The 27,163-nt window shown below is 37.0% G+C and overlaps 2 protein-coding genes and 1 long non-coding RNA gene across 12 annotated transcripts; 1 reads left to right on the top strand and 2 right to left on the bottom strand.

Moving 5' to 3' along the window:
* Nucleotides 1–240: 240 nt before the first annotated feature.
* Nucleotides 241–5,723, bottom strand: LOC127495990 (zinc finger protein 414-like). 10 transcript variants are annotated; one of them, XM_051863499.1, is made up of 8 exons: nt 5,559–5,723; nt 5,111–5,204; nt 4,909–5,040; nt 4,638–4,743; nt 3,508–4,052; nt 2,013–2,083; nt 1,244–1,396; nt 241–717 (listed from the first exon to the last, which is right to left on the bottom strand). In XM_051863499.1, exons 2-7 carry the CDS (start codon nt 5,118–5,120, stop codon nt 1,301–1,303), a joined length of 960 nt encoding a protein of 319 aa, XP_051719459.1. In that variant the 5' UTR covers nt 5,121–5,204; nt 5,559–5,723; the 3' UTR covers nt 241–717; nt 1,244–1,300. The 10 variants fall into 10 exon arrangements, with proteins under 10 accessions (XP_051719459.1, XP_051719452.1, XP_051719450.1 ...); XM_051863492.1 differs by lacking the exon at nt 2,013–2,083 and having other exon boundaries at nt 241–353; nt 484–717; XM_051863490.1 differs by lacking the exon at nt 2,013–2,083.
* A 1,562-nt stretch (nt 5,724–7,285) lies between these two features.
* On the top strand, nt 7,286–20,259 carry LOC127495820 (MAP kinase-interacting serine/threonine-protein kinase 2-like). The gene is made up of 14 exons (XM_051863156.1): nt 7,286–7,442; nt 7,866–8,039; nt 8,152–8,227; nt 8,421–8,522; nt 8,723–8,820; nt 11,700–11,779; nt 12,190–12,263; nt 12,430–12,534; nt 12,630–12,685; nt 12,921–13,016; nt 16,411–16,605; nt 17,078–17,242; nt 17,365–17,405; nt 18,049–20,259. The coding sequence occupies exons 2-14, from the start codon at nt 7,989–7,991 to the stop codon at nt 18,332–18,334; spliced, it is 1,425 nt and encodes a 474-aa protein (XP_051719116.1). The 5' UTR covers nt 7,286–7,442; nt 7,866–7,988; the 3' UTR covers nt 18,335–20,259.
* Nucleotides 20,260–21,879: 1,620 nt separating this feature from the next.
* Nucleotides 21,880–24,386, bottom strand: LOC127495816 (uncharacterized). Its single transcript, XR_007925189.1, has 4 exons — nt 24,270–24,386; nt 23,662–23,931; nt 23,487–23,555; nt 21,880–23,023 (listed from the first exon to the last, which is right to left on the bottom strand). It is a non-coding gene; the product is annotated as an uncharacterized LOC127495816 (long non-coding RNA).
* Nucleotides 24,387–27,163: the final 2,777 nt, after the last annotated feature.

Here is a 27,163-nt window from a genome sequence, read left to right as displayed (position 1 = left end):
TCTACTTTAATTATTTGCTTACATACTATGCAAATAAAGTTACTCCACCCTTTACTGTAAAAAAATACGTAAAGGTTTTCAATAACTTTCTTTCGCGAAGTTCTGAAAGTATTTTTAAAAGATCTATTTAATTACACTATAAAAGTGAAATTATACAATTTATAAACAGACTATTAAATACTTAAATTCCACCACAGAAAATCATGCAAGATATTAAAATCATATAAACTCCCATCACACTTTTTCATTTTTTCTAACAGGCTTTATTTGCAGGTAGTAAACACTACAGAAACAATTACAAGTGGCCAAGATTTCTTTTTTAAACATGAATACGGTTCTGGAGATACAGCCTCCTGCAAAAAGATTTTAAAAAAAATGTAGGTGACATAATATTACAACATTACTCAGGTTATTTATATGCAATTCCAAATTATATAATGAAACCTAACAAGTCTTTTTCTAAGATGACTGACAAATGCTTACTGAAGACAAGGCATGCAGAACTTGTGACAGATCCAGATCATAGAGATTCTTGAAGTCCACACTAACAGTCAAATGAAAACACTGAGTTGCTCTCTCTGTATAAAAAGCTACAACAAAATTTCTTTGTCAATCAGCAGGTTTCGTATCTCATTTCATGCTAGAGCTGTGTATAAGTTGAGTTCTCAGTGTGCAGTGAAGTCTTAGCCAGTAAAGAAGCAGTGCCAATCTCTGTATCTGTAAAATGCACAGAAGGTTCAGTCTGGTGAGATGATGTCACCACATTGTGTAATTATTTTCAAAAGACTCAAGGCTGGAATACACTACATGACTTTGAAAATCTGAACAGATTTTAAAACAGCAAACATCATACACTTCAAGTCGCTCCGAGCACAACAAACTTGTGCAGAAACATGCGCCTAGATGCTAGGAGATGTATGACAAATGTGTTCTAAAATATCCTCCTGTTTGATATCCTCCGACTGCATGGAATCAGAGTCTAAAGCTAATAAAAATAATACTCTGTGCCCATTATACACTACGTGACTTTCTGCTAAATCTGTCAACTCCGACTGCCCAAAATCTGCAGGCTGGCTCTGGCTTTCAGCAACTTGCGTCAACTCGTCCAGACTGCAAATCAGAGCAAAAATCTGTGCAAAAGTTGTGTAGTTTATTCCAGCCTTAACCCAATGAAATACAAAGTGAAAGTGTACTGAATTCATTAAAAGGATAATAATTAAAATTTTGAAGTAGGGAATCATACCATGATCACCGTTCACTTTGCCACCTGGGTTCCTGTGCTGGCCTTCAATGTGAGCGGTCATCTCCCCCCGGTCTGGGGTGCAGTGGCCACACTGTAGGCAGCTGTATCGCCCTCTTGTGTGTTCCCACAGGATGCGGCAGTTGAAGGACTGAGCTGAAAGATTTAATTAATGGGCGAGTCATTAAAATCAAAACTAACACAAAGACGATCATATTTATGGTTATATGTTCAATGAGAATGTTTGTAGACAGAAACAGAACCTTCACCAGTAAAAACATGATTGACTTGAGCTGGAAAAAGAACCCCAATAATCACTGACATCAGCTCATATACAAAAGCAATATTATTCACACAATCAAAATGATTAAACCCAGTTTAGACGGATGAAAATGGGCACATAGGTGTTGGGATTAAGCACTCTCAACATCTCCACACATGATCGATTATTATGATACAGCACCATCTCTTGCCAGAAATGACCACCTTATATTTGCAAAATGCTAATGGGAAGGGAAAAGGGAAGTAAAGGAACACTGGCCCTAAAAGCAGACTCTCTGATGTCTCATTACATGTTAGTGAAGCCCCCGGACATATGCATTTAGGATCGGATGGGAGTGGACTGAGTCGTGCAGCTAGATGGCACACCCAGTGAAACACTAAGACCGGTTAAAGCAGGGGAAGGGAAGGAGAATTAGCATCTAAAGTATCATTTGAGGGATGATCTGATTGTTCCCTCAAGCAATGTGTGTGTGGATTCTCTGTGCCTCACCTGGACTTCATCTCTACTTAAACTCTGACTGCTTGGAGAGTTCCATCTGTGCAAAAGGGGCCCGGGCGGGTCTGGCAGGACAGTGCAACATGACAAAACACAGTTCACTCAAAGTGGCCATGGCCAAGGCTTAGGCATTTCCCCCCAAGTGACTTACAAATTCCCTTTAAAAAGGACTCACACCTGTTGATAAGCAGGTGAGATCAGTTGAGCAAACTGGAAAATACACAGGTGAACAGCGTCTAAAATGTAGGATGATTTAAGGAACACTGGGTCTCATTCACTAATAATTGCATGGGTTATTCAGATTTATGTGCACTGGAGAGCTTCTTATGAAAAAAAATTCACTTATAGTTTACAACACATGTGTATACACATGGATTTGTTAACCTTGTTCTAATGTTAATGAATATGGAGTATTCTAAAAGAGCAAATGTGTGCCCAAGGTTAGTGATTTGCATAAAGCATGCCCAAACAATCTCAATTTAAGGGCTTTCTGCACAAACTTTCCTTGGCAGCATATTATATCTAAAATTTCATCTTAACACATTGTGTATATATGTACATAATATATGTGATCATATGTGATTTCAGTTGTTCTTACAAGAAAAAAATTTGTATGAAAGTTATTGATGAATCATGATCAGATATTCCTGAACAAATCTGTGCATACACATGGATAGTGAATGAGACCCATTGTGAGCAATGACACTTTCTTTCAAGGGTTAGTTCACCCAAAAATGAAAATTCTGTCATTAATTACTCACCCTCATGTCGTTCCACACTCGTAAGACCTTTGTTCATCGTCGGAACACAAATTAAGATATTTTTGATGAAATCCGAGGACTGTGTGACTCCTCCATAGACAGCAATTTAACCACCACTTTCAAGGTCCAGAAAGGTACTAATGACATCATTAAAGTCGACGTGACTACAGTGGTTCAACCAGCGATGAGAATACTTTGTGCGCAAAAACAAAACAAAAAGAACGACTTTATTGAACAATATCTTCACTTCTGTGTCATTCTCATACGCTGTTTACATGTAGTGCTTCTAGGTTCTACGTCAGAATGCCGGCTCAGTATTGGCTGTCTCCTGTGTCAGCATCACATGCATGCATCGTGCTGCTCACGTGAACAGCAAGATATTGTTGAATAAAGTCGTTATATTTGTTTTATTTTTGTGCACAATAAGTATTCTCGTTGCTTCATAAAATTAAGGTTGAACCACTGCAGTCACGTTGACTGTTGTAATCTTTAGTACCTTCCTGGACCTTGAAAGTGGTGGTTAAATTGCTGTCTATGGACGAGTCAGACAACTCTCGGATTTCATCAAAAATATCTTAATTTGGTTTCCAAAGATGAACGAAGGTCTTATGGGTGTGGAACGACATGATGGTGACAGTAATAATGACAGAAATTAAATTTTTAGGTGAACTAACCTTTTAAGTCGGCTTTCCTCACTCACAGAGGAAAGCTTTATGAGATCCATTCACCTTGGTTCTTCCTCCAGACTGCATTTGATCCTGGCGATGACGGCAGGGGCGGTGAAGAGGGCAGACTGGGAGGACCAGACCTGGGAGACCTCTGCTGCTGCTGCTGCTGCCCTGGATCTGGCAGGATAGCTGGGTTAACAGGAGACAGAGTGGGTGGAAAGGGGCTGTAGGGGGATTCTGGTTTGCAAGGAAGATTTTGGGTCGAGGCAGAATTTAGAGTGGCAAGGAGCAGAGATGCAGGGCCTGCAGGGGTCAGGTTAGCGAAAGCACTGTTTTCTGGGGGCCGCTGGGTTACTGGCATGTTTGCCGGTGTTGAATGTGTTGCTAAAGAGGGCATAGATGGCATAGACTCCATCTCCTCGGGTATATTTGGGGCTAAGATGGGTCCAGATGGTTCCATGTCACCAGAAGTGAGAGTAACACCGGTGGGCTCTGCGTCAGGCTCTGTCTTTACTGCAGCCTTATTCTTAGCAACCTTGGCACAGGTCTGCAGGTGTTTGAGGAGAGTGCGGTAAGAACGCAGTTTGGCCCTGCAGCTCTCGCACCTAAAGGGCATAGAAATAATGGTAACAGGGAAGCATAAAGCTGAAATATATTATTAAAAAACAGAAGTAAATGATTGGGGATTAAAAAAAAAGTTTTAAAAATGAAAAATAAATGAATCAATAGTAAAAGAAAACATCAAATCACAAAAAAGTATGAAAATGTATATGAAAAAATAAAAATACATTGATAAAAGAAAACTGTAAATTGGTTAGTGAGATTTTGAGAACATTTTTAAAGACATTAGGACTAAGAAAGTTCCTTGAAATAATATGGTTCCAGATATAAAAACAATGGGAAGAAAGAGTGAAATGTTTGTTTATTTTTAATGCCATGACAGCTTCTTTGGCTATTTTCATAGCAAAAATCATACATGTGCTATTACAATTTGTTATAGAAACTAAATATGATATTCAAGACTTGTTTCTTCTAAAAAAATATATAAAAATAAATTTGGGTTAACTTGATTAAAACCTTTCCAAAGGTATCAACAAAATAAACTATATTTAGAAGAGTAGAAATAGAGACAATTTAAAAATGAATGTATCCTTATTAAGAAAGAAGCCTAAATGCAAAGCGGAACTCACAAGAAAAAATAATTTGGCTTGTGATGGTGTCTCATATGTTCCATGAGCTGCTGCATGTTGTTGAATGAACCATCACATCCTATTTGAGAGCACAGGAAAGCTTTTCCTAAAGAATAAAGGAGAGTACATCTGACATCAAATTGCTGACGTGACACTTTTCGTGACGATAAATTAACTGATTAAACGATTACAAACAGCATTTCATCCATCAAGAGCACTAGTACAATATATATATATATATATATATATATATATATATATATATACACACCTGGAAGAGACTGGGCAGTGTTCTTTTGATGGTCCTGAAGATGACTATTCAATGCTTCTGGACTGTTGTAGGTCCTCTTGCACCCATAAAACGAGCAGGACATTTGACAGCCTGGTGGAACATTGTCTGCTACTTAAAATAGGTTTTACTATGCATGAACACTGAAACAGCAAATTAAAACATAGCACTAATATTGACATACCTTCCATCATGGTGATTGCTTAGAGTTGAGGAAGTGGAATCGATGCTTTTCCAGCCAGAACTGCACTTTAAGATAACAATTGCTCTAGTTCAGACTAGATAAATGAGATAAAATATGATATAGTGCATTAATGCTCATGCACTTTCAGTGAATGGCACGTAGTAAGTTCTAATGTGGGTGTGCAAAGAGTAACAACACAGTAGACTTAAAAGCAATTAGTGTAGAGTAACATGCATTTGTTCAATAACAATGTTCAAACAATAAGCAACCCATTGACTTTACTGACGAAACTAATAGATCATCTCACTAACGTAAACAATCAGGGACGTGCGCAGACAGCCAGCAGACGCACGAGCTAGCAGACAACAACAAATTATCACATTATCTGCTTAGAATACATGTATTCAATGAGCAATTATTTATAGTGCACACTGATCATGACACTTACTATGAATGGATTTCTCGAAGTTTTCAAAGCTTCTTTTCAAAAATAGACATTAATTCAAATGAAAGACGTTACCAAACTAGATCGCATTTCCACCCTGGCTACGTGCGATACGTTCATCTTTAAATATCGCGAGAACATACGTTCGCGCGTTCCAGTTCGTGCTGTTTACTGATGACTGACAGACGATGATTATTATTTTTCATTTCCATTTTTATTCAAAACTGCACGCAACTCAGAGTTTCTGATTTTGACATTTTTATTTTTACAACCGATTTTATTTTTGTAGCAAATTTTAGTTTTAGTTCATTTGTTATCCACAACATAGCGATTAATAAAAAGACAGGAATTAAAAATACTGCTCAGTCTGCAATTTTGTGGATAGAATAAAAACATTATGCTAGTGGGAGTGGCATCTTGAGGGTATTTTCTATATATTTTGTGCAGCTCGTGGTTCTACAGTAATACCTACTTGTTTTTTTTCTAAAATATTCAATGACTTTGGCAGTCTAAAAGGTTTTCCTGCTATTATATGTCTTCCTGTCTGTAGTTGAGCAACCAGAAGGCTCCAAAATGTCAAGGGAAATCCTATAATTGTTGACACAGCTTGTAGACATGGCAAGTAAATGAGATAAGTACAATTTGTTACAGTTGCTTTCCAAACACTATTTCTATACATGTTTGATGTTGTTTAACATTGTTTTTTTTTTTTTTTTTTTTAAAGAAGTTTAGCTCAGCTACACTTCTAATTATTAGCAGAAATTGATTCGAATTTTTTTTCTTCTTTTGAACATAGATGGCACAAAATCTCATCTCAACACATTTAATAAAGACTATGCTCTTCTTAATTTAACATTTCATCCGAATATCATAATTTTTAATATTTAGTAAGTCGAAACAGTTTTGAGGTTATTTGATCTAATTTTGTGTTTGGAAAATAGTGATCTGTGACATTGTATGGTGCTGAATATGTTTCACACAACTTAAAGCATTTATTTTGAAACGTTATGGTATTTAGACTTAATTAACCTAAATGACCAGCAGATGGCTGCAGTGATCCACACATCCTGCCAGCCTATAGACCAGTGGTTCTAAACCAAGATGAAATTGTTTAAAATTATTTAAATTAATTTAAATTACGTTATATTAAAATAATGCAAAATAAAAAGGTTGCCCCCTCCCCCCGCCAAAAAAATAATATAATTTTTAAAATATAACAATAACACAGTTTGAAACCCCCTTCTCTAATAGCTGTTCCCAACCATACTTAATTCAAACTATACACATATTTTTATGACAGTAAATAAAAACACTCTTTTTACTTAAGAAAGTTGCAGTCATCCGTTTTAAAAATGTAACTCCTAACCACAGGTACAATAATTGACCTAACACGAAAAATATATATATTACCATGTTTATTGCAAGGCCAAATGTCTTATGGTAACAATTAATTATTTATAAATTAATCTGTAAAGTTTTGGCTTTTGTTTTAGTTAAAAGTGTGAGAAACAGCTAGAAAATATTTGTTGCCTCAAATCTAACTGTGTTAATTTATCTACTGTACAGTAGATGGGGCAATAAACAAGTCCACTGAATTTGCCACTAAATCGCCTGTCCAGTTTTGTTTCTGAATAGATGACGTAGGGATAGGGATGCCTCGCCCCTGAAATGAAATGTCCAATAGTGTTCTGAGTTTTCAATTCTGACTTTCTAAGCTATCATTTTGATTGGATGTTGCATATAGAGTGGGCGGAGTGCGGGATAAAACCTTATATATGCGTTGTGCTCTCAAGATTAGCTTACAATTGACAAACACATAGTAGGAACTTATTAAACGGTGGGTTGGAGCAACGGCGTGAACGCTGGCGCCTCACGGCTAGTAACGGGGTAAGATGAAACGCTTTCCTCTGCCTATGAAATGATTCTGAGAACTCTTTTTGAGCAAATAAACTCCAGCCCATTACTTTCTAAATGCAACCACATGCAGCTCTGAGGGTAGGTTACTCGGTCAGCTTGATTAAAACAGCTACTGATACCTTGTAAACTAATACTGAACGGACTGTAAACATACATAAGACTTATCAGTTGATATTACTCGATTTTAATATCAAGTTAATACATTTGTTGCATGTCAAATTTCTGACTGCTGACTCTTGCAATATGAAAAAAATAATAATGAAGAAAAAAGTTGTACAAGAGCTTTTCTCTTCTCTTGTAGTTATCTCTATCTCTGAGACTCCAGATTATCTGTCTCACTGGAAGAGTGTCTGAACCCATATTAATGCTGTTTTTATCTCCCTGTGTATGCAGGAGTCATCTGTTGCATGACCACCTTGAGGTGATCAGATCAGAGGTGATAAATAATTGATTTAAAGGAGCCACTGCACTGATTTAGGCACCAAGCTGGACTCCATCATCTGACCATTCGAAAACATGGTGCAAAACAAAATCACAGAGGTCACAGGATTCCATCGCTCCTTCAAGGTTGGTTACTTGCTATTCTGACAGAAAGTGTTTTAATGGCGTGAGTGAATGTGAAATGGCGGACTTAAATTTGTGACACTTGACAGAAGTGTTCCTGTCTTCCTGTTCCCAGGGGCAAAATCCTTTCAAGACTGATGAATTCATAGATTCAGAATCCTCCTTCAAGTTAGACCTCTCGTCAAGGCCTGGTACAGCTATTTTGCCTCCTGTTTAATTAATATCGACAGTTATTGTCATTCCTAATGGTTGATGTAAACTAAGGAGGTAGAGATAAGAGATATCTCCTCAAGAACTCATTCTGTGTTAGTCAAAGTTCATAGTAGATTAGAGGGATGAACTTGCCACACATTGTTTATCTTAACTTTTTTTTTTTTTTACAAGTCATGCCATCCAGCAAGCCCATTGATATCCCTGATGCCAAGAAAAGAAATAAGAAGAAAAAAAGATGCAGAGCCACTGACAGTTTCTCTGGACGTTTTGAAGGCAAGCTTTTTTTGTTTTGTAAATTCTCGAGCCTGGAGTTAAGCTTCACTGTCTGTAGAGGATATATATATATATATATATATATATATATATATATATATATATATATATATATATATATAATATATATATATATATAAATATATATGTGTGTGTGTGTGTGTGTGTGTGTGTGAATTTTTTTTTTTTTTTTTTAACAGATGTTTACAAACTGCAAAATGAGGTTCTTGGAGAAGGGGCTTATGCCGTTGTACAGACCTGCATCAATCTGATCACCAATAAAGACTATGCAGTTAAGGCAAGTATCAACACCCTCTTTTAGTGTTAATGTTAAAACGGCACATTGCTAAACAAATTATCACTGTTCATGTGGCTATCAAATAATTAGTCTTATCTATGTACAGATTAAACTCCAGTTACAAAAGCAAAATACCCTCCTTACATGATTATTGCTCTGATTTTGCTGTCACAATACCAGATCATAGCCAAATCAGACTTGTGGTATTTGCCGAAGTGTGTTAAATGATCTGAGCTGATCTTGTGATGTCACTCATCATGACACTTATTTTTTTATTTATTTTTTTTTAAAGAAAGTTTAATATTACTGCAGCGTAGTTTTGTAGAGTGAGCAATGCATAGATAATGTGCTAACCGATGAGAAAATAAAAGGCTTAAAGAAGGAAGCAAATCAAAATGCTTATATAAAATATATCATAATTTCAATACAATATTTTATATATATTTAAAATGGTCAAATTACCATCTTTAGAGTGAATTCTGCTACAAAAGTTGCATCTAAATCGAGGTAACTTTGGATTGCAGGTGAACATTGTTAGTATCTTCTCTTAAATTTGTGTTTTTATTTATGAACACTCCAAGATGTGTTTGACACTAGGTGTATGTATTGAGGAAAGTAAGCAAGCAAATTTTGGCTCTTAGTTATGTGTCCTGCCTTCAATGTAGAGCGTTACATAAGAATAAGAGGGGGTTTATGCTGGGACAGATGGCTCTGTATCAGTGTTTCAGCCCTCATCAGGAAATACCGGACACTAGCTTTGATTTGAGCTGTGTTCTTATAAGCCGTTTTTGTTTATGCGTTGTGTTATGTGTACTTCTCTCTGGAACTTTGGCCTTCCAGCTACTGTCCTGCTGCTGCAGCTGTGAAACAAAAATAAATGACTATAGTGCCTGTTCAGCAGAGAAACTTCCTCTTTTCAATTGTTGTTATTGTGCAGCAGGACATGTAATCTTTGAAAAAGCAGTGTGGTTCCTCTCGTTACATCTGTTTGACCTCTAGTAGATGGAAAGGTAATATTATGGAAACGGAAGGGGACTAAATAAAGCATGTGCAGGACATTCATGTGGCATTTCATAGCAAATGTTCTGTAACTTACCAAAAGAAAAAACAAAATTGAAAACCGCAGGTTCTCCACATGGCTGATGTCATGGAATATTGTTAAATAGCTGGTGCTCTTCTAGAAGTTGGGGAAAGTTTGTAGTTTCCCTGTTGAGATTATTTGTAATTTGCATCCCATATAATGTGAATTGTGTAATTGGGTTGAAATGTTTGGAAATGGGGGCAACACATCTTGTAAGCACAAGCCCTACAGAAATATACACTACCATTCAAAAGTCTGGGGTCAGCAAGTATTAATTTCTTTTCAAACAACAAAAAAAATTTTCAGCAAGGATGCACTAAATTGATTAAAAAGTGACCATTAAGACGTTTATAAAATAATTGTTAAAAATAAAAACTGTTTTTTTTTTAATTTTTTTTTTATTTTATGTTTTTAACTTTCTATTCAAAGAAAAATTGCGAATTTCCATTTAACGTATTACTCAGCAGAACTGTTTTCAACAATGATGTTTTCTTAAGGATCATATGACACTGAAGACTGGAGTAATGATCCTGAAAATTTTAGCTTTGCATCACAGGAAAAAAAAAAAAAACATTTTTAAAAATATATTCAAAAAGAATTTATTTTAAATTGTTTTTGCTGTATTTTTGATCAAATAAATGCAAAACTTTTATTTGTGCTTTTTTAAAAAACAAAAAACAAAAAAACCTTACCAACCCCCCATACTTTTGTATGGCAGTGTAAAATTTAATAGACATTTTGTGAGATTTAAGCAGTGCTATTTAAATTAACTGCTATACACCACTTATCACAACATTCCCAGTTGGCCTGGTGATGGATCTGCACCCAGTAAACAAAACCAGAAAATTGGTGGCATGATTTGGTTTTATTCATTTGGTTCGTCAATAGTAGGTCTCCTGGGAAGTTCGTATTTACGAGTTGGGAAGTCATGTTTATGACGTCCGGTGCATTCAAATCACTTTCGTCAGAACAAGATGGCGGTGTACCGTCTTTTAATTAACTACACAAAAATACAGCATGGTTTTATAAACTATATACAAAATGAAGAACAAAGAATGTGCATCAGGTGTGTTTTGCTTTACATATATTGTTATATTACAATGCTATTATATTTTGTGCAGGCAATTAGCTTATTTTGTTGTAAATAGCCTGGCGATGTCACTGCTAAATATCTCTAAGAATTGTGGTATTCTGCCATTCTCAGTGACACGCCCCCAACTAGTAAACTCTGGGCTTAAAGAAGATAGAGTTTCCCACTCCTATGTACGACTTTGTGGTGGCATTCATGTGCGTTCAACTCGTAAGTACAGTCTTTACAACATGACTTGATCGCAACATTAGTCAACCCTTTGTTTGTGATTTAAGAACCTGCCACTACGCTGTACATTACATATGCCCTGGGTGCCCTGAATGTTGTGAAACCTGATCATCTGTCTAGTCTGCTGGCTTGTAAAGCCTGATGACCATGTGGTGACCTGCTGAATCAGTGGTCTGAGATGTTCTTTTGTAGACGAGCAGTGGCGTGTCATCTGTGTGCTTGCTAATCTCCCACACATGCTGTGCGTGGGTGATCCACAAAGGGACACGCAGATCTGTCGACTCAAGCTGAATACTGAGATGACGTGGACATGTCTGAGAGTTTTGCCACTTAAAAGCAAATGTGTACTTAAAGGGCTGTCTCCAGGTAGCAAAAGAGCCCATCGAAACAGACTCATTGTGCTCTGACCTTGATTTGCAGAACTGTGTCCTTCCTTGGGTTTGTATTAGGTAATTAAGATGATGTTCCAATGTTATACAGATAATTGAGAAGAGGCCGGGCCACAGTCGGAGCCGTGTCTTCAGGGAGGTGGAAATGCTCTACCAGTGTCAGGGCCACAGGTACGGAAAGCTCTGTGTAAGACTATTGGTCCTTTCTGATACCTCATTTTGTGGGTAAAAATGAATCCAAGATGGTGGACAAGGGAGAAAAACTTCATTTAATACTGTTTGTAAACTAAAGTGTTAATTAAATAGTTTGAATGTAATTAGAAATTGATTACCCGAAGTTGTGTATCTTTATTCTTGGAGTATTATGCAGTTAGCTTAGCAACATGGTAATGGCAAACTATAAAAATCAATTGTGGGTCAAGTCTTGTGACTGTTAAGATGCTGCTGTAGAAAGTAGCTGCCTACATAGACGTCGCAATACTGCTTACTAGGTTTTGGAACAAAGCTTGTGAAGCTCATTTGAAAATCCTTTTAAGATGACATGTTACAATGCCTAATGTTAATATAATTTCTCACCACAGAAACATTTTGGAACTGGTGGAATACTTTGAGGAAGAGGACAAATTTTATTTGGTCTTTGAAAAACTGAGAGGCGGTAAGTGGTGTGTGGGTTTATTAAATATATTTATCTTTTTTTTTTTTTCTTGAGCACCAAGTCAGCATATTAGAATTATTTCTGAAGGATCATGAGAAAATGAAAACTTTGAACTTTTGATAATCTAAAATATCAGCAATCTTCATGCATTTATTTATTTTCTCAGGTTCTATATTGACTCACATACACCGAAGACAACACTTCAATGAGCAGGAAGCCAGCATAGTGGTGCAGGACATCGCCAGTGCTCTGGACTTCCTCCATAACAAAGGTTGGGATCTTTATTAATGATGCATACAATGTCTTCATGCAGTCTATACATTACCAACATAGATGATTATTCATTATGTCTTCTACTTGTTCTAGGGATGGCGCATCGAGACCTAAAGCCAGAGAACATCCTCTGTGAGCATAGTGACAGGGTGAGTCTCTCTCTGTACACGAGGAGACATGAGACATCTGAGGAGAACAAACATGCACTGCATTTCTGACCAGATTTTTGACGAATCTGTTGGGTACAGTAACATTTTGTGCTGTGTTTTTTTTTTTTTTTTTTTTTTTTTTTTTGAGCTGTTGAACAGGACATGAATTGACCCGGTTTAGGAATACTCAATGCAACACTCTTCTTAACTTGCTTTTTCTTTTTCTTTTCTGTAGATTTCTCCAGTGAAGATCTGTGATTTTGATTTGGGTAGTGGGATCAAACTGAATAGTGACAGCTCTCCCATCTCCACCCCTGAACTTTTGACTCCGGTGAGTTTAACCCAGGAGGATATTAGCTTCTTGATTCTGTAATGCTATTAAAGTGTTTGAAATTGTTAAAACATGACTAAAAGAGTTATAGGACGGGTGATTGTAAGACAGGGGTAGGAAAAAGTAGTCAGAAACCCATTTTAAGAGGAGAATCTTTGTTCATCTTCGGAACACAAATTAAGATGTTTTTGATGAAATCCGAGAGGTTTCTGTCCCTCCATAGAGATCCTGCACAATTACCACTCCAATGTCCAGAAAGGTAGGAAAAAGACATCATTTAAGTACTCCATGTGACTCCAGTGGTTTTATCCCAATTTTATGAAGTGACGCGAGTGCTTTGTTTGCGCAAAAAAAAAATAATTTACCACTTTACTTACAAAAATCAAGAGCACAAACGAAGCACTCGTGTCCCTTCAAAAAATTTAGTTTAAGCCACTGGGGTCACATGGAGTCCTTTAATGATGTCTTTTTCCTACCTTTCTGGACCTTGGAGTGGTAGTTGCGTTGGATATCTATGGAGAAACAGAAACTTCTTACACTTCATCAAAAATATCTGAGTTTGTTCCAAAGATGAACGAAGGTTTTACGGATGTGGAATGATATAATAAATGACAGATTTTTCATTTGAACTAACACTTTAAAGGTTGTGAGGACTTTTGAGAACTTGCAAACACCCACAAATTAAACTTATTTCACTTACATTTAATTCTTGGTGTACTTAAATCAAGTCACTAAAACTAGCCAGTGTTTAAATGTCATTTTTATTGCTGCTTCACTGTACTGTTGTCCTCTATCAAAATAAGAACAGCAGAGATAAAGGTTATTGCTTTAAAGCTACAGCCAATAAACCTTCAAGTGATCGCCTCCAGTAACTGAGTTTTGTGAAGTTTCAACATTTGTTTTGATGAAGCGTTACCATAGGTCACACAATTATGTCAAGATTACAGATCAAGGAACCGTAGACCTAAAGTAGTTTTATTAACTCTCAAAGTCTGAAGGGAACAGGCAAAGGTCTTTTAATGTGAATACCTTCATGTACAGAGAGCATAAACAAAATTCCTCATGGAAGTCTTTTCACCCATATCTCCCTCTTCCCACCATACCCTGGGGTTTTCAGACACTTTTATAGCACTCAGACTGGGTTACTACAGGCTTGTGGTTTTGTACAGTCTATTCTTCCTGATGTCTACAACTGAAACAGGGTGGGACAGAACTTGGATGGTGTACCCTTTCCGTTTACTTTTTTTATTCGATCATAACTGCACCAGGATGTTCAAGAACAGATCCATGACATAGTTCTACATGGCTTTTTACTTTTGTATACAATAACTCATTTGAAATGACTTTTCCCTCTGAGGCATACCAGGCGAAAAGCCTAGTTCAACAAAAATGAAAATTGTCGTCATTTACCAACTCATGTTGTTCTAAAACCTTAACTTTCGTTCATCTTCAAAACACAAATGGAGATGTTTTTAATGAAACCTGAGCTTTCTGTCCCTCCATTGAAAGCTATTCCACTAAAATTTGACGCTTCTCAAAGACATCTTAAAAGCAATCCTTATGAATCAAGCAGTCTAATCCAAGTCTTTTGAAGAATCATTATAACTTCATATGATGAATCGATTTAATGTAGTGTTTTGTTCATACATAAAATCTGGTCTGCAGGACCTCAAACATGCTTGAACAAAAGTCTTATGGCTACAAGTATTTGACAGTTTTCATTTTTGTGTGAACTGTCCCTTTTAAATACTCTGTGGTTGATTTTCCCCTTAACTCTTTTTGTTACACTTTTCACCCACAACTGTGGTTTTACTTGCTAGAATAGAAACCAGGGAAAGTCCCTGGTTTTGCCAGAGCTTAAGTCCTCTTTTGCCATGATAACATTCCCTTCACAAACCATCTAAGAACATACTGTTATTGAGACTGATGCAATGTCAGCGCTAACTAACAGTGGTTGAGGTCACTGATATAAACAAGATGACTTATCGTCTTTGTGTATCACTTGCTAATCCTACCTCTGTAGCCTACATGTTGTCTGGAAACACTTGTTTTTCCTTTTTAATGACAGGAGGAAGTGGGTGGGGCTGCTCATAAGCAACAGACTGCTTTGTGTGACACTCCTAAGATTCCTCTTGCACAGAGGAGCATTATGTAAGAGTTCAGTCATGCTGAAAGCAGAATCAGCTGGGCAATAAACTGACAATTGGGGATCACTGCTGGACTCTCGGTTTGTTGAATCACAGTGCACCACTGTGTCCCTAGTGAAAGGGGTCCAATTGCACTTCCACTATCAGGTGATCTTTTATTAGCTTCAATTGTTTAACCAATAGCTCCTACTTCTGATTACAAAGGCATTGTGTCATAAGATCAACTGGCCAATCCTCTTACGGAAAAAGCACACAGTCGCATTTTATCACAGCACACTCTATTTTTGCCAGCTATCTCGTTTCCTTGAAAGTGATTCCCCTGACAGATTTACAGAGCTCTGATGGTTTGAGGGAACATGGAGTGTGCTTGCGAGGTTACCAAGGCTTGGGCTTAGATTTGTCAGGGTCAGAGGGAAGGCAGTCCAGCCTGATATTTAGGATATTTGAGGACACGTAGTCTCCTCCCCCTAGGTCTGCACAGAAACATCGGCATAATGTCTGCAGCTTCCTCCGTTTGCATCAGTGACTCATGCAGTAGTTGTGTAACAATTTTTTACCAGACCGCTGCACTTCCATAAAAATAAACCGGTCTGCTTGTCCTGCTAAACTGCTAACCTCCTCAGTGTTTTTGTCTGTTGCATTAATTATTAGTGCACCATTCAGGGTGTCCATTTGTATGTGTGTGTTATGTAACACTCAAGCAGGGTTGGGGCTTGTTTATCCCCAGCCGGTGTAGAGCAGCTTAAATCCTTTTTCTTTTTTTCCCCTCGAGCAGCAACCTTTTGGCCTAGTTTCCACATGACGCAGTGCAGACAGCTGCCTGTGGTCCCTGCTGGAACAGTTGTCCCCTGACGCTCCCAGGTCTGAATTGGATCAGGCCACCCCAGCTTAACTCAGAACAATGAACTTGATAATGCCTCCGCAGGTGAAAGCAAACAGGAGAGGCCTAGATGAGGGAGTGCTGACAGTTCTGACAAATGATAGCTCTAGGTTGCTCATCTTGTGATTCGTTACCGTACATCAGAACTTGTTGTCCAAACTAGGGACACTCTGATGGGATGTAGTAATGAGTGTATATGTTGTAAACATGAAGTGAAACCAGAACTTGAGGGTGGATTGTTCCTCTCTGCTCTACCCCAATAGTGTATTTGTGGCATTTAAAAACCATGTGGGAGATTTATGGACATTCCTTTGTATGTCTGAGGGCTTTTACAGTACATACTAAAGAGTTTATTTTATTCCTACAGTGTGGCTCAGCTGAATACATGGCCCCTGAGGTGGTGGAAGCCTTTAATGAAGAAGCTAGCATCTACGATAAGCGCTGTGACCTGTGGAGCCTCGGCGTCATCCTCTACATCATGCTGAGTGGATACCCGCCCTTTGTGGGTCGCTGTGGAACAGACTGCGGTTGGGATTGGGGAGAGCCCTGCCAAGCCTGCCAGGTACACCACACATCTAGTTTTCTGGGAAATCATTCAGTATCGAAAGTACTGAAAGTTCAAAACTTTCCGAAGAATTGTAGTATGAAAGACCCAGTAGGACCTGGTCTAGCCATCTTGTTTCAAAGCCAGGGATTGGCCTGGGGTAAATCACTTTTTATTTCTTTAATGTTTTAACTTTACATTAGTTTGGCTAGTAGTTTTTGCAGTGGTATCGTTACAAAATAAATAAATATATATATATATATATATATAATATATATATATATAATATATATAATATAAAATAAATATTATTTTTTTTTTTTTTTTTTTTAAGGGAAGAGCGCAATGAAATCAATCAATAAATAGTTATTTTTGTGGCAGGGAAAGTAAAAATCTGAACCACTGGGCTGACCAGGCCAGTAGGAAAAAAAATTCCCTGATACTACTTCAGATTGGATTTTTAATACCATTCATCACAATGCGTCCACAGAGCATGCTGTTTGAGAGTATTCAGGAAGGCAAATATGAGTTTCCTGAGAAGGACTGGGCACACATATCCCCTGCAGCCAAAGACCTCATCACCAAGCTGTTGGTACGGGATGCCAAAGACCGCCTCAGTGCCGCTCAAGTGCTGCAGCACCCATGGGTTAAAGGGGTATGTCCATTCCCTCCCATCTCTAGGACTCTGGTGACGTTATTTAACCTAGTTAACACATATTTGCTTCTTTGACTTGTAAATCGTGTTTAGTGACCCATTTCTGTTGTCCTTCATTTTAGTGTGCACCAAACGCTGTGTCTGCGTCCATACTACATCAGAGGTGGGTAAAGTGCAGACTAAAGGCTCTGATATACCTACAGCAAAGTTCTTTTTTCACTGTGCTCTAAGTTTGAAATGAGTGGTATACTGTTAGCGAACATCCCAATGTCGCCCACATATGTAAATGCGTGCTACGCACTTTCCTCTCAATAACAAAATATAAACACAACAAAAATGACTGTGTTGAGAAAACGAGCTCTTCAATTTGGCCAAGTCAGGTTTATTTATAAAGGAATCTATTGTATAAAGTACTATAAAGAAAGCAGCTTTATAGTATTAAACTTAAAGGTGTGTGCATGTCACTTTTGATTAGAAGCACACTTAGCTATACATAATGGCTACAGACCAATGGCAGTTTGAATGGGTTTAGCCGGAGTGAATTATTTTATTTCTATATAACCCCCCTCCCCAGGAATTTCACACTTCCAAAACAATCCCCGAACGAACTCTGCTTTGGCAGAATTTGAACTCTGTCTGATTTTGTTTGGATTTTGTCACACAAGTTCGTTTTTTGATTCTGCTGGAAGAATATCGGGGCCTTTAATAATGTTTCTGAATCCCATTATCCAGCTGCAATAGTTTTGACTGTAAATACCAGTTCATTAATATTCATGCTGTCCTGGCCATCAATGTCCTTTCTCTAGGGGCGGTAGTGCTCAGGACCTGACGTTCTTTGCAGGGCAGGCCGTAGCCATGAACCGGCAGCTGGCTGAGAGGGAAGAGAGCGAGGAGCAGCAGCAGCTAGACAAGGAGCTTTCCTCCCCCCATCTCCTCTCCAGCAGCTCTGGCTCCATGCTGCTGTCCCCTCCCTCCAGGTCCAAGCTGGCCTGCCGCAGGAAGACCGCAGGCAGCCAGCACCGAGGGCCGGTGTGTGCTTCTGAACTGCGCCAGCTCCTCGCTCCACTTGTGATCGTGGGCGACTGTGCCTGATCTTTACCACCTTCTCCAGCCTCTGGTCATCCCTGATGAACTTTATCAGAATCTTCAACTAGGCAGTGTGTTGACCTCTGACCTCTCTGCCCAATTACTTTGTCGGAAGGACTCTCATGTAGCACTTGAAGCACCTCAAAGGCCCTGTTCAGTTTTGATTCGATAAAAAGGCTGTTGTGGCTGGAAAAAGACTTGTTGACGTCTGAAAGTCCCTAGAATCTGTCAATATAACAAAATGTTTACGAAAAGCACGAGCATCAAAGGACACAAGCTGCTTCCATTCATCTAAAGCTGGACCCCACATAAGCCATTTAATTTCGAAGCATCAGAAAAAACTCTTTTGCTGTTTGCGTACACGGGACCCCCAGCAACTGAATAATTTGTACTTATGCAGACTTATTTTTTTCTTCACAAAGTCACACAGTGATAGTGATGGCAGACTGTGAATATGTATGGGACTTAAGTGTTGCTGGGACTGTTGCTGGGACTTAAGTGGCAAATTAATTTATCATTCATTCAAGTTATTCAGGGCAGAAATTGCAGCCATGTTGTGCAGGGTTCTCTATCCTTAATTTATTTATCAAGGACCTCATTTACAAATTTCAGTCCACTGTGTTACTGTAAAAACACTTGTTTTCTGCCAAAAGCAAATCTGAGCAGTGTTTTCAGTAGAAACCTCAGGATCTCTCTCTGAATGAACAACCAAAGCAGATTTTAAAGCTGAAACCCATTTTACGTTAGTTCATTAATTGGTGTTTTACATGTCCTGTCCTTGCACTGGAAAGTTTAGCTTCTTTCAGGGAGGCAGCACAATTTCTGTACTTGGCCTCTCAGGAAAACAGGAATTGGTTGCACAATCATATTTCCACCCCCTTTTTGTTTCCTCCCCTTTTGACCTGAAATGTCATGCCATGCCATGGGGGTTTTGAGGAATTGACAGAGGTGCATTTTCAAGGCTCTACAGCAAATTCTGAGAAAGTCTCTAGCATTTGTATTTCCAGCTCCGTTCACCATTCATTCATTCAGTTAGTCATTGAACATTTCGTGAACACACGGGCTCTGTCAATGACTCCATTCACTGTTTGAATAAAGGTGATTTATTCCATGAAGACCTTAAGTCCTCTGTTAGCCTCCTTTTTGTGCTTGTAGACAGACATCTGAGAGAAAGGTGAAGCTCAGATATACAGGAAACCTCCAGACACCAATGTGCTGTGCTGCTATATTATTATTATTTTTTTTATTCCCCCCTTTTATTTTTTTATGTTAGGAAGGGAGATTTTCATCTTCCTTTTTTTTTTTTTAAGTGTTTGTCTATTTGTTTTTAAAAGTTGTTGAAGTTGTATTATGAGAAAATGAGCCCCCCCCCCTTTTTTTTTTCCCAATAAGTGCCAATTTACAGATCAAAGGCTGGCTGTTGTCTATAATGACTGTAGACACTTTAATGTTTGATTTGGTTTTTCTCATATATAATGTCACAAGCAAATATGCCGATCAACCAGGAACAAAACCAAGTGCTCCTACTCACTCTGAGTGAAGCAAAGCCTATAATTGAGGGGTTTTTTTTTTTTTTTTTTTCTCCCTTTTTCTCTTCCTTATGGAAACCACATTGGAAGATGGAATATGCTGAGTTTAGTCTTCCTTCTGAGAAAGACCTCATTTTTGTTTTTGTTTTTATTTTATTTGGCATTGCATTTTCATAGATGCCCCCTCTACACTCATTTTATGGACCACTGGTGTAGCTTTCGTGTTTTTCATGTATTTCATGTATTTTCATGTGGTTGTACCTTTTTTTTTGTTTTGCATCTGACCCAGGGGGGCCAAAATAAAAAAAAAAAAAAAAAAAAAAAACATGGAAAAATGTTCAACTACAGTTGTTACTTTTATTTATCTGATTCTTTTTTTTTTTTTTTTTTTTTGTAAAAGCACTCTCATAATTGACTACCTAAGCTCAGGGGATTATTATTATTTTAGGATGACAAACAAACAGCATACACAAAGTTCATTTAAATTGTGTTAGAAGAGAACATCTGCATCTGTAAATATGCTTTAATAATCAGCTTATTTTTATCCTCCCCTAATTCAGATAGACACAGACCAGGCCCATTATCTTGTGCTGTGGAATGTTCCTTGAACTTTTTAAATGACTTTTTTTGTTGTTGTTTACCTCTCTCTCTCTCTCTCTCTCTCTCTCTCTCTCTCTCTCTCTCTCTCTCTAATTAAAATGTTTTAATTCACACAAATTACTTCTCATTTGTTCGTCTCTCACAAACATCACTGAACTTTTGTCCTTCATGTAGACACACTCAGAGGTCATTTTTATATCACAGCTTTGATAAACACTTGAGTTTGCCATAACATGAGGGGTTTTTTTTTTTAAGTGTTGGGGGAAAAATGTAGGCCTAATTGTAATGCTTCTGAATGTATTTCTTTATTCTCAGTGGTGATTTACATTTAATGTAGTATTTGTTACAAAAGTGAATGTTTTTCCCGTAAGCATAAATTAAAGGTAGTTTCTGATACTGCAGGCAATGCTAACAATACTACAGGATGTCTATTAGTTTAAACTTAGTTTAATTAGTTTAAGGGGCAAAATGGATCAGTGCCATTGTGTCAGTATAGCTACTATTGCGTGCTGATCAGAGTAAAAAAAAGTATCATCTGATAAATATGGCTGACAATTTAAAAAACGTGTATTTACAAGACTTTCAAAACAGGGGTCCATTCGTACCTCGTTTATAGGCTATCTGAGATGATTTGACAGATGCCAGTTCTTCCAATCGTGATAACTGATCTCTGGCTAATTTGGTTCTTCATGCGAATTGGCGGATTTGATTAAAATATCTGGATTAAATTGTCTGATATTACTTTGCGTCCTTGTGTTATTTAGAAAGGGCATAAATATCGATACTAGAAACCGTGATCAGCAGTGCAGCGATTGGCTGGCGGCAAGACAGCAACGTAATGACATCAGATTAAAATAAGAACATCACACACCTGACGAAAAACTTGAGAAATTTCTAAATAAATAAACACCGATAAATAAAATGCCTAATTATTTACATTATTTCACAATTTATATTATTCTTATAGGATTTACATTTGTATTTCAATATTGTTAGCAATTTATTAGCAATTTATTTCTTTTTACCAGTGAAGTAGATTTGTCACGTGACACTGACAGCATTAATTAAAGTTTCTTATGGGCCAAGAACATTTTTCTAATGGTAAAGCAGATAATATTTTTCTATTTATTTTATTTGCTACATAGCTGTCACCGTTCAAATGAATGCACGGCTCAGACTAACTGCTACATCATCCCCCGGTTTCACAGACAAGGTTTAAGCCTATAGTCCCAGACTAAAATGCATGTTTGGGCTTTTTTAACTGAAAGCAACTTGTACTGCCATATCTTAAAACGTCAGTGTCATTGTTTTGCCTCAAGATGCACACCAATAATGTTTTTTCTAAGGCATGTTTATAAAAGCTACATAAATGTCCTAATTGAATGCCTAATCCTGTCTGTGAAACTATGGCCCGGTTTAGGATTAGACCTTAGTTCAATTAGGGCATTTGAGTATCTTTTATGAACGTAGACTAGAAAAAAACATTACTGGAGTGCATCTTGAGACAAAACAATGGCACTGACATATTTAAAGATATGTCAGAGCAAGTTGCTTTCAGTTAAAAAAGCCCAAACATGCATTTCAGTCCGGGACTAGCTTAAGCCTTGTCTGTGAAACCGGGGGAAAGTGTGTAAAACTGCAATAAAATTATTAGGTAATTATTCCCTTACGAAAAAATGTTTTTAAAGGTGGTTTTAAAAATGGTTTAAGGTAGCCTAATCTTGCAAGAAAGTAGCAGTGGCTGTGTCAGACTTTAAGTATAACCTCCGTTTAAAAAGATGCAATCTAATCCTGTTTACATGAAATAAGCCTCCTCCCGAGTTTACGGACACGAGCTCCCCCAAGTGTTGAAATCCCGTCATTATTTTGTCTAAACATTCATTTCACTGGTAAAAAAAAAAAAAAAAAAAAAAAAACAGTTAGCAAGGCAAAGGACATGTAACTCATTTAACTTTTTTGTTGAACTGTTAGACGCAATAATTGATTTCAATTCAAAATTCAAATTAGCTATCCTAGAAGGGTATAGAAAATTGTCTTTCACAAAGAATCAGAGGATGGGATCCATATCACTTTGAAAGCAGATTTGTGAGAATTCATATATATATTCATCATATATATTTATTTATTTACTTTGTAAAAATTCTGAGAGATACCTGCCAAGTTCACAAAGCCGTACTTGTGAAAAATATATTGTATATTAACATCATCATCTTTAACAGAAAGCAAGAACTGGTCCAGTTAGGCATGTATGTCCAAAAAGGCATGATTTGCATTCTCTCTTTTAAGAAGGACAAGATCTATGAGAACATCTGACATTAGATTTATGAACAACACAGAGAAGCTATAGCAACTACATGACATTTACAAGAATACTGAATTTTGCAAAACAGCATGCAAGTGAAGATGCATGGAGTACATGATTTATTAGAAGCATATTTTAATTTAAATGACAGAAATTCTTGTCATTTTTCAGTGTTTCTGACTTTCAGCGCTGCAGTTATTGACCCGATGAGTAAAACCCCTGTCTTGAACAGTATGTACCATATCAGCCCTGGAGCCAAGATCCCTTACAGAAACAGATAGAAAAACACACTTAAAGTTGTTATAGAATGCATTAAATATTATGAAATGCCAAAAGTGACTGAAATATCCAGGAAAAAGGACAACAGTTGCAGTTTTCTTATAAAAATTGTGTTACTTTATCAATATTTAATTAAAAAAAAAAATCAATAATAATCTACTCTGGCACATGTATGTAAACCTTTTTTTTTTTTTACTTGCTAATGTTTGTCCCAAGTCACAGGTCAGAGCTTTTTCTTAGCAGGACAATAGGAGAGATAAGTAATATTGTATTACAATTGTCAACAGACATTTATCAAACAGTAAGTTATATCCTGCATATTGATCTGTATCACATTCCTGGATAAAGCCAATAAAGCCATTAACATAAGTTATATAGGCTATGGTTTATTTCAATAATCCAAATTCTCTATACTGATGGATTAAGTCTATTAATTGGAGAAACTTACTTGATGGTGTGGGGCTTTGGTATGTGGTAGCCAGAGGGGATGATGTTGATTTTGAAGGAAAAACACAGTCTGAATCACAGAAAAGAAAAAGAAAATAGAAAATACGTTCTTAGTCAAAAATGTTCAAAAATTCAGTTTAAATTTGTTCAATGGGCCGAGAGGATTTCACACTTACCTTCCACTCTTACATAAGCCATGCTTATTGAATCCTCTGGCTCTGTTTGGCAGCTATATGTTCCTGAATGATTCCTATTTGCACCATGAACTTGCATAGAGAGTGTGATACTATTATCTGAAGACACTTTTCTGCACTCAATTTGTTGCTCTTTCACCAATTTTACATGGTTTTGTAGTCCATGGCAAGCAAACTGACATGTGAGGTTAAAGTCTTGACCGTAGCAAACATTCTGCCCTCCACTTACACTAATGTTGGACTGACAGCCACCTAAAAGAAATAATGACAGAATCAGAATCAGTAAGAGCTTTATTGCCAAGTATGTTTACACAAGGAATCTGTCTTGGTGACAGGAGCTTCCAGAAAACAAAAAATGAAATAATGCAATATAATACGGTAGTAGAAAAAATATATAATTGTTTTAATGAATGTACAGATATGTTATTTACAAGAGTACTGTTTACAATTTGTAATTTACAAATGTTAAATTTTTAGTTGTTATGTACAAATGTACAGTTATTGTAGACATGTAGCTCTCCAAATACAGTCAAAAACAAACCAACAAACAAAAAAAAAACATTTTACTATATACCTTTTTTGAGACTTACCACTTATATATGATGGAATCAACAGCAGCAAAATGAATTTCAGAAAGCACATGTTTGAACTGAACTGCGACCACCCGTTGAGGTTCGAGTAGAAATAGACTCTGCAGAGCATGTCGTGAACAATAGGAAATAACTCAGGCTGTGGCTTTGTATTTTATCAGTTGATGAGCAATGAGATTGATACATTCAAGTAACAAAAATCCCCCAAATCACAGAAAGGACATCAAACTGAAACATCACCTGCAAAAACATGTATAATGGTCTATTTTTTTTTTATTTACAGCCATACAGCATATTGAGAATTCAAACAAAAAACTTCAATCATCTTGCCAATATTTAAGACTAAATTTAGACTACGTATGACTAATTAATGTTATGGTGACATTTATATACATTTATATAAACTCAGCAAAAAAATAAACGTCCCTTTTTCAAGATACTGTATTTTAAAGATAATTTTGTAAAACCCCAAGCTTTACAGATATTTCATGCTCGTTTAATGAACCATAAATAATTATTGCAGCTGGTGGCCAGACCAGATACGTACAGCTATAAAGCTACCTAATACACCAATATTTGGTGATAACTCAACTCAGCTTTATTTAGCTATAGCACCACTAAAACCAACAATTGTTGACCAAGGTGCTGTACCATCAATACCATCAACATTTAACACCAACATAAATTACAACACAGAACAGACCAGACACAGCACAAATTAGCTACAATTAAAAGCCAAAGAAAAAAGATAGGTTTTGAGTTTTGCTTTTGAGTTTTGCTTTTTGCTAGGATTGTGAACAGATAATAAATCGAAAATATATACAGGAACTAATCCATTCACTGATTTAAAAACCAGCAACAAAACTTTAAAAATCATTTCTGTAACGAATTGGGAGCCAATGCAGAAATATCATAACTGGAGTAATGTGCTCTCATTTACACACACCATTAAGGATGGCTAACGATGCTTGGTTAATACCGTCCTTAAAAGAAAGAAAGGACTCTGAGATGAAAAAAACTGTTTTTGACTACCGTACTAATCTGTTTGTCAAATCTGAAAGCACTATTGAAAAACACGCCCAAGATCTTCACTGGTTTCACACACAAAGACAAATGGACAAAATTTAAGCAAGGGGAGATAGCAGCTTCTGAAGATTCAATAATCTCTGTATTGCCTTCATTGAGGTGAAGAAAATTTAGGGACATCCAGGCCTTTACATCCACTAGACAAGCCAACAGAGTATCCAAACCCATGTTATTTGATCCCAGGGGCAGATAGATTTGGGTATCGTCAGCCTAACAGTGAAAGCAGATGCCGTGTTTCTTAAAAATTGACCCCAAGGGAAACATACAGGAGAATAAAATCGGAGCAAAAATAGAACCTTGTAGGGACACCACACATAAGCATATGAAGTAAATTCACCAATACTAACAGAGAACCTTCTATTAAAATAGGATTGAAACCATTTCCCTGAATGCCCACCCAGTGCTCCAAACAAGAGGTCAGAGCAGTGGCCGATCGTTTCAAACGCCACATTCAAATCTAACAGCACTAACACAGCAGACTCAGTAATATATTGTTTAGAACTTTCACCAGTGCTGTTTCTGTGGAATGGTTTTTCCTAAAACCTGATTGGATTATAATATATAGAATAACGATAATAATATATAGATAATATAGCATAATGAGCGATGTACAAGCAATTTTTGTAGGTAACAAGTGTAACAAGGTGGGGGGAAAATCCGGGTCAAAATGATCTGGAACACAACATGAGGGTTAAATGCGTTAGGCCTAAATAATTTTATACCTTAAATAATTTTATGCCTTATTTTCCCATAACTAATTAATTAAATTAGTGTGTTAAATTGACAGCCCTGATGTAATGCATTACAATATTGTGTTACTCCCTCAAAAAGTAGGCTTACTTAGTTACTTTCTATGGAAAGTAATGTGTTATGTTACTTTTGCATTACTTTTTCTTACTTTGGTTGGGCTTGCTTTTTTTTAATTTTTATAACGAAACCTCCAAAAGTTCTATTTTTGGAAAATGTAAAGGCCCTTTCACACCAAAAATGAAATTAATGAATAAACCTCAGGCTGAAGGAAATGCAAATTCACACATGTACAGTAGATGGCGCAGCTCAAACAAACTTTCAGCTGATAAAATTTATGAAAAACAAATGCTATCTACCTTATTTTTCAGGTAAGAGCGGCGCGGCCATTTGTAGTTTTAATGTGTCTGGCTTCCGGTGTCATTCTCTTCCACCCTGTTGAAAAAACCAGCATATGCTGGTAAGGTAGGTTTTGAAGCTGGTATGCTGTTTTGAGCTGGTTTATGCTGGTCATGGACCAGCATAGGAACAGTTTAGGACCAGCACTTGACCAGCATAAACCAGCATACCAACTTCAAAACCTACCTTAACCAGCATTTGCTGTTTTTTTCAACAGGGCAGTTATTTTTTAGCTGTACAAAAAAAGCTCGTTATGCTGCTTGATATTGCAAACTGGTATTTCCACCATATTATTTTAATGTATTGTCTTAATTTTAAACATGTTGGCTTGTAGCGCACAGTTTTACAGTTTACTGCACTTTGATATTCTTCTTGTTATTTCCCTGTAGCCTAGCGGATAATAAACCGGAAGTCTCACTCATTCACAGAAAACGCCTTACTTGAAAAATAAGGTGGATAAAAGCAAATGCCTAATTAGAACTACAATAACCATTCACACAGCGCCCACAATGCCTCTGCACTTTTTAGCTACTCACGATTTCTTTCAACATGGGGACAGGAGAGCTGTCAGTCAATAAAAACAAAGTAACTTGAAAAGTTACTCTATTTGAAAAATTAACTCAGATATGTTGCTGTAAATTTAAAAGTAGTGTGTTACTTTA

This window comes from Ctenopharyngodon idella, chromosome 15 (assembly GCF_019924925.1).
Source record: "Ctenopharyngodon idella isolate HZGC_01 chromosome 15, HZGC01, whole genome shotgun sequence".
NCBI classification, from domain to species: domain Eukaryota; kingdom Metazoa; phylum Chordata; class Actinopteri; order Cypriniformes; family Xenocyprididae; genus Ctenopharyngodon; species Ctenopharyngodon idella.
Note: the sequence above shows the minus strand (reverse complement) of the source record. Positions and strands in the feature narration are given on the sequence as shown.

What these genes read in the sequence shown, in the direction of transcription:
- LOC127495820 (XM_051863156.1), top strand. Translation starts at nt 7,989, where the DNA reads ATGGTGCAAAACAAAATCACAGAGGTCACAGGATTCCATCGCTCCTTC. An exon ending in AGACCTCTCGTCAAGGCCTG is followed by an intron (nt 8,228 to 8,420) that starts GTACAGCTATTT and finishes TTTTTTTACAAG; the next exon opens with TCATGCCATCCAGCAAGCCC. An exon ending in TACCAGTGTCAGGGCCACAG is followed by an intron (nt 11,780 to 12,189) that starts GTACGGAAAGCT and finishes TTCTCACCACAG; the next exon opens with AAACATTTTGGAACTGGTGG.
- LOC127495990 (XM_051863490.1), bottom strand. An exon ending in AAGCCAAATTATTTTTTCTT is followed by an intron (nt 4,053 to 4,637) that starts GTGAGTTCCGCT and finishes TATGCCCTTTAG; the next exon opens with GTGCGAGAGCTGCAGGGCCA. An exon ending in CAAAGTGAACGGTGATCATG is followed by an intron (nt 718 to 1,243) that starts GTATGATTCCCT and finishes TGCATTTTACAG; the next exon opens with ATACAGAGATTGGCACTGCT.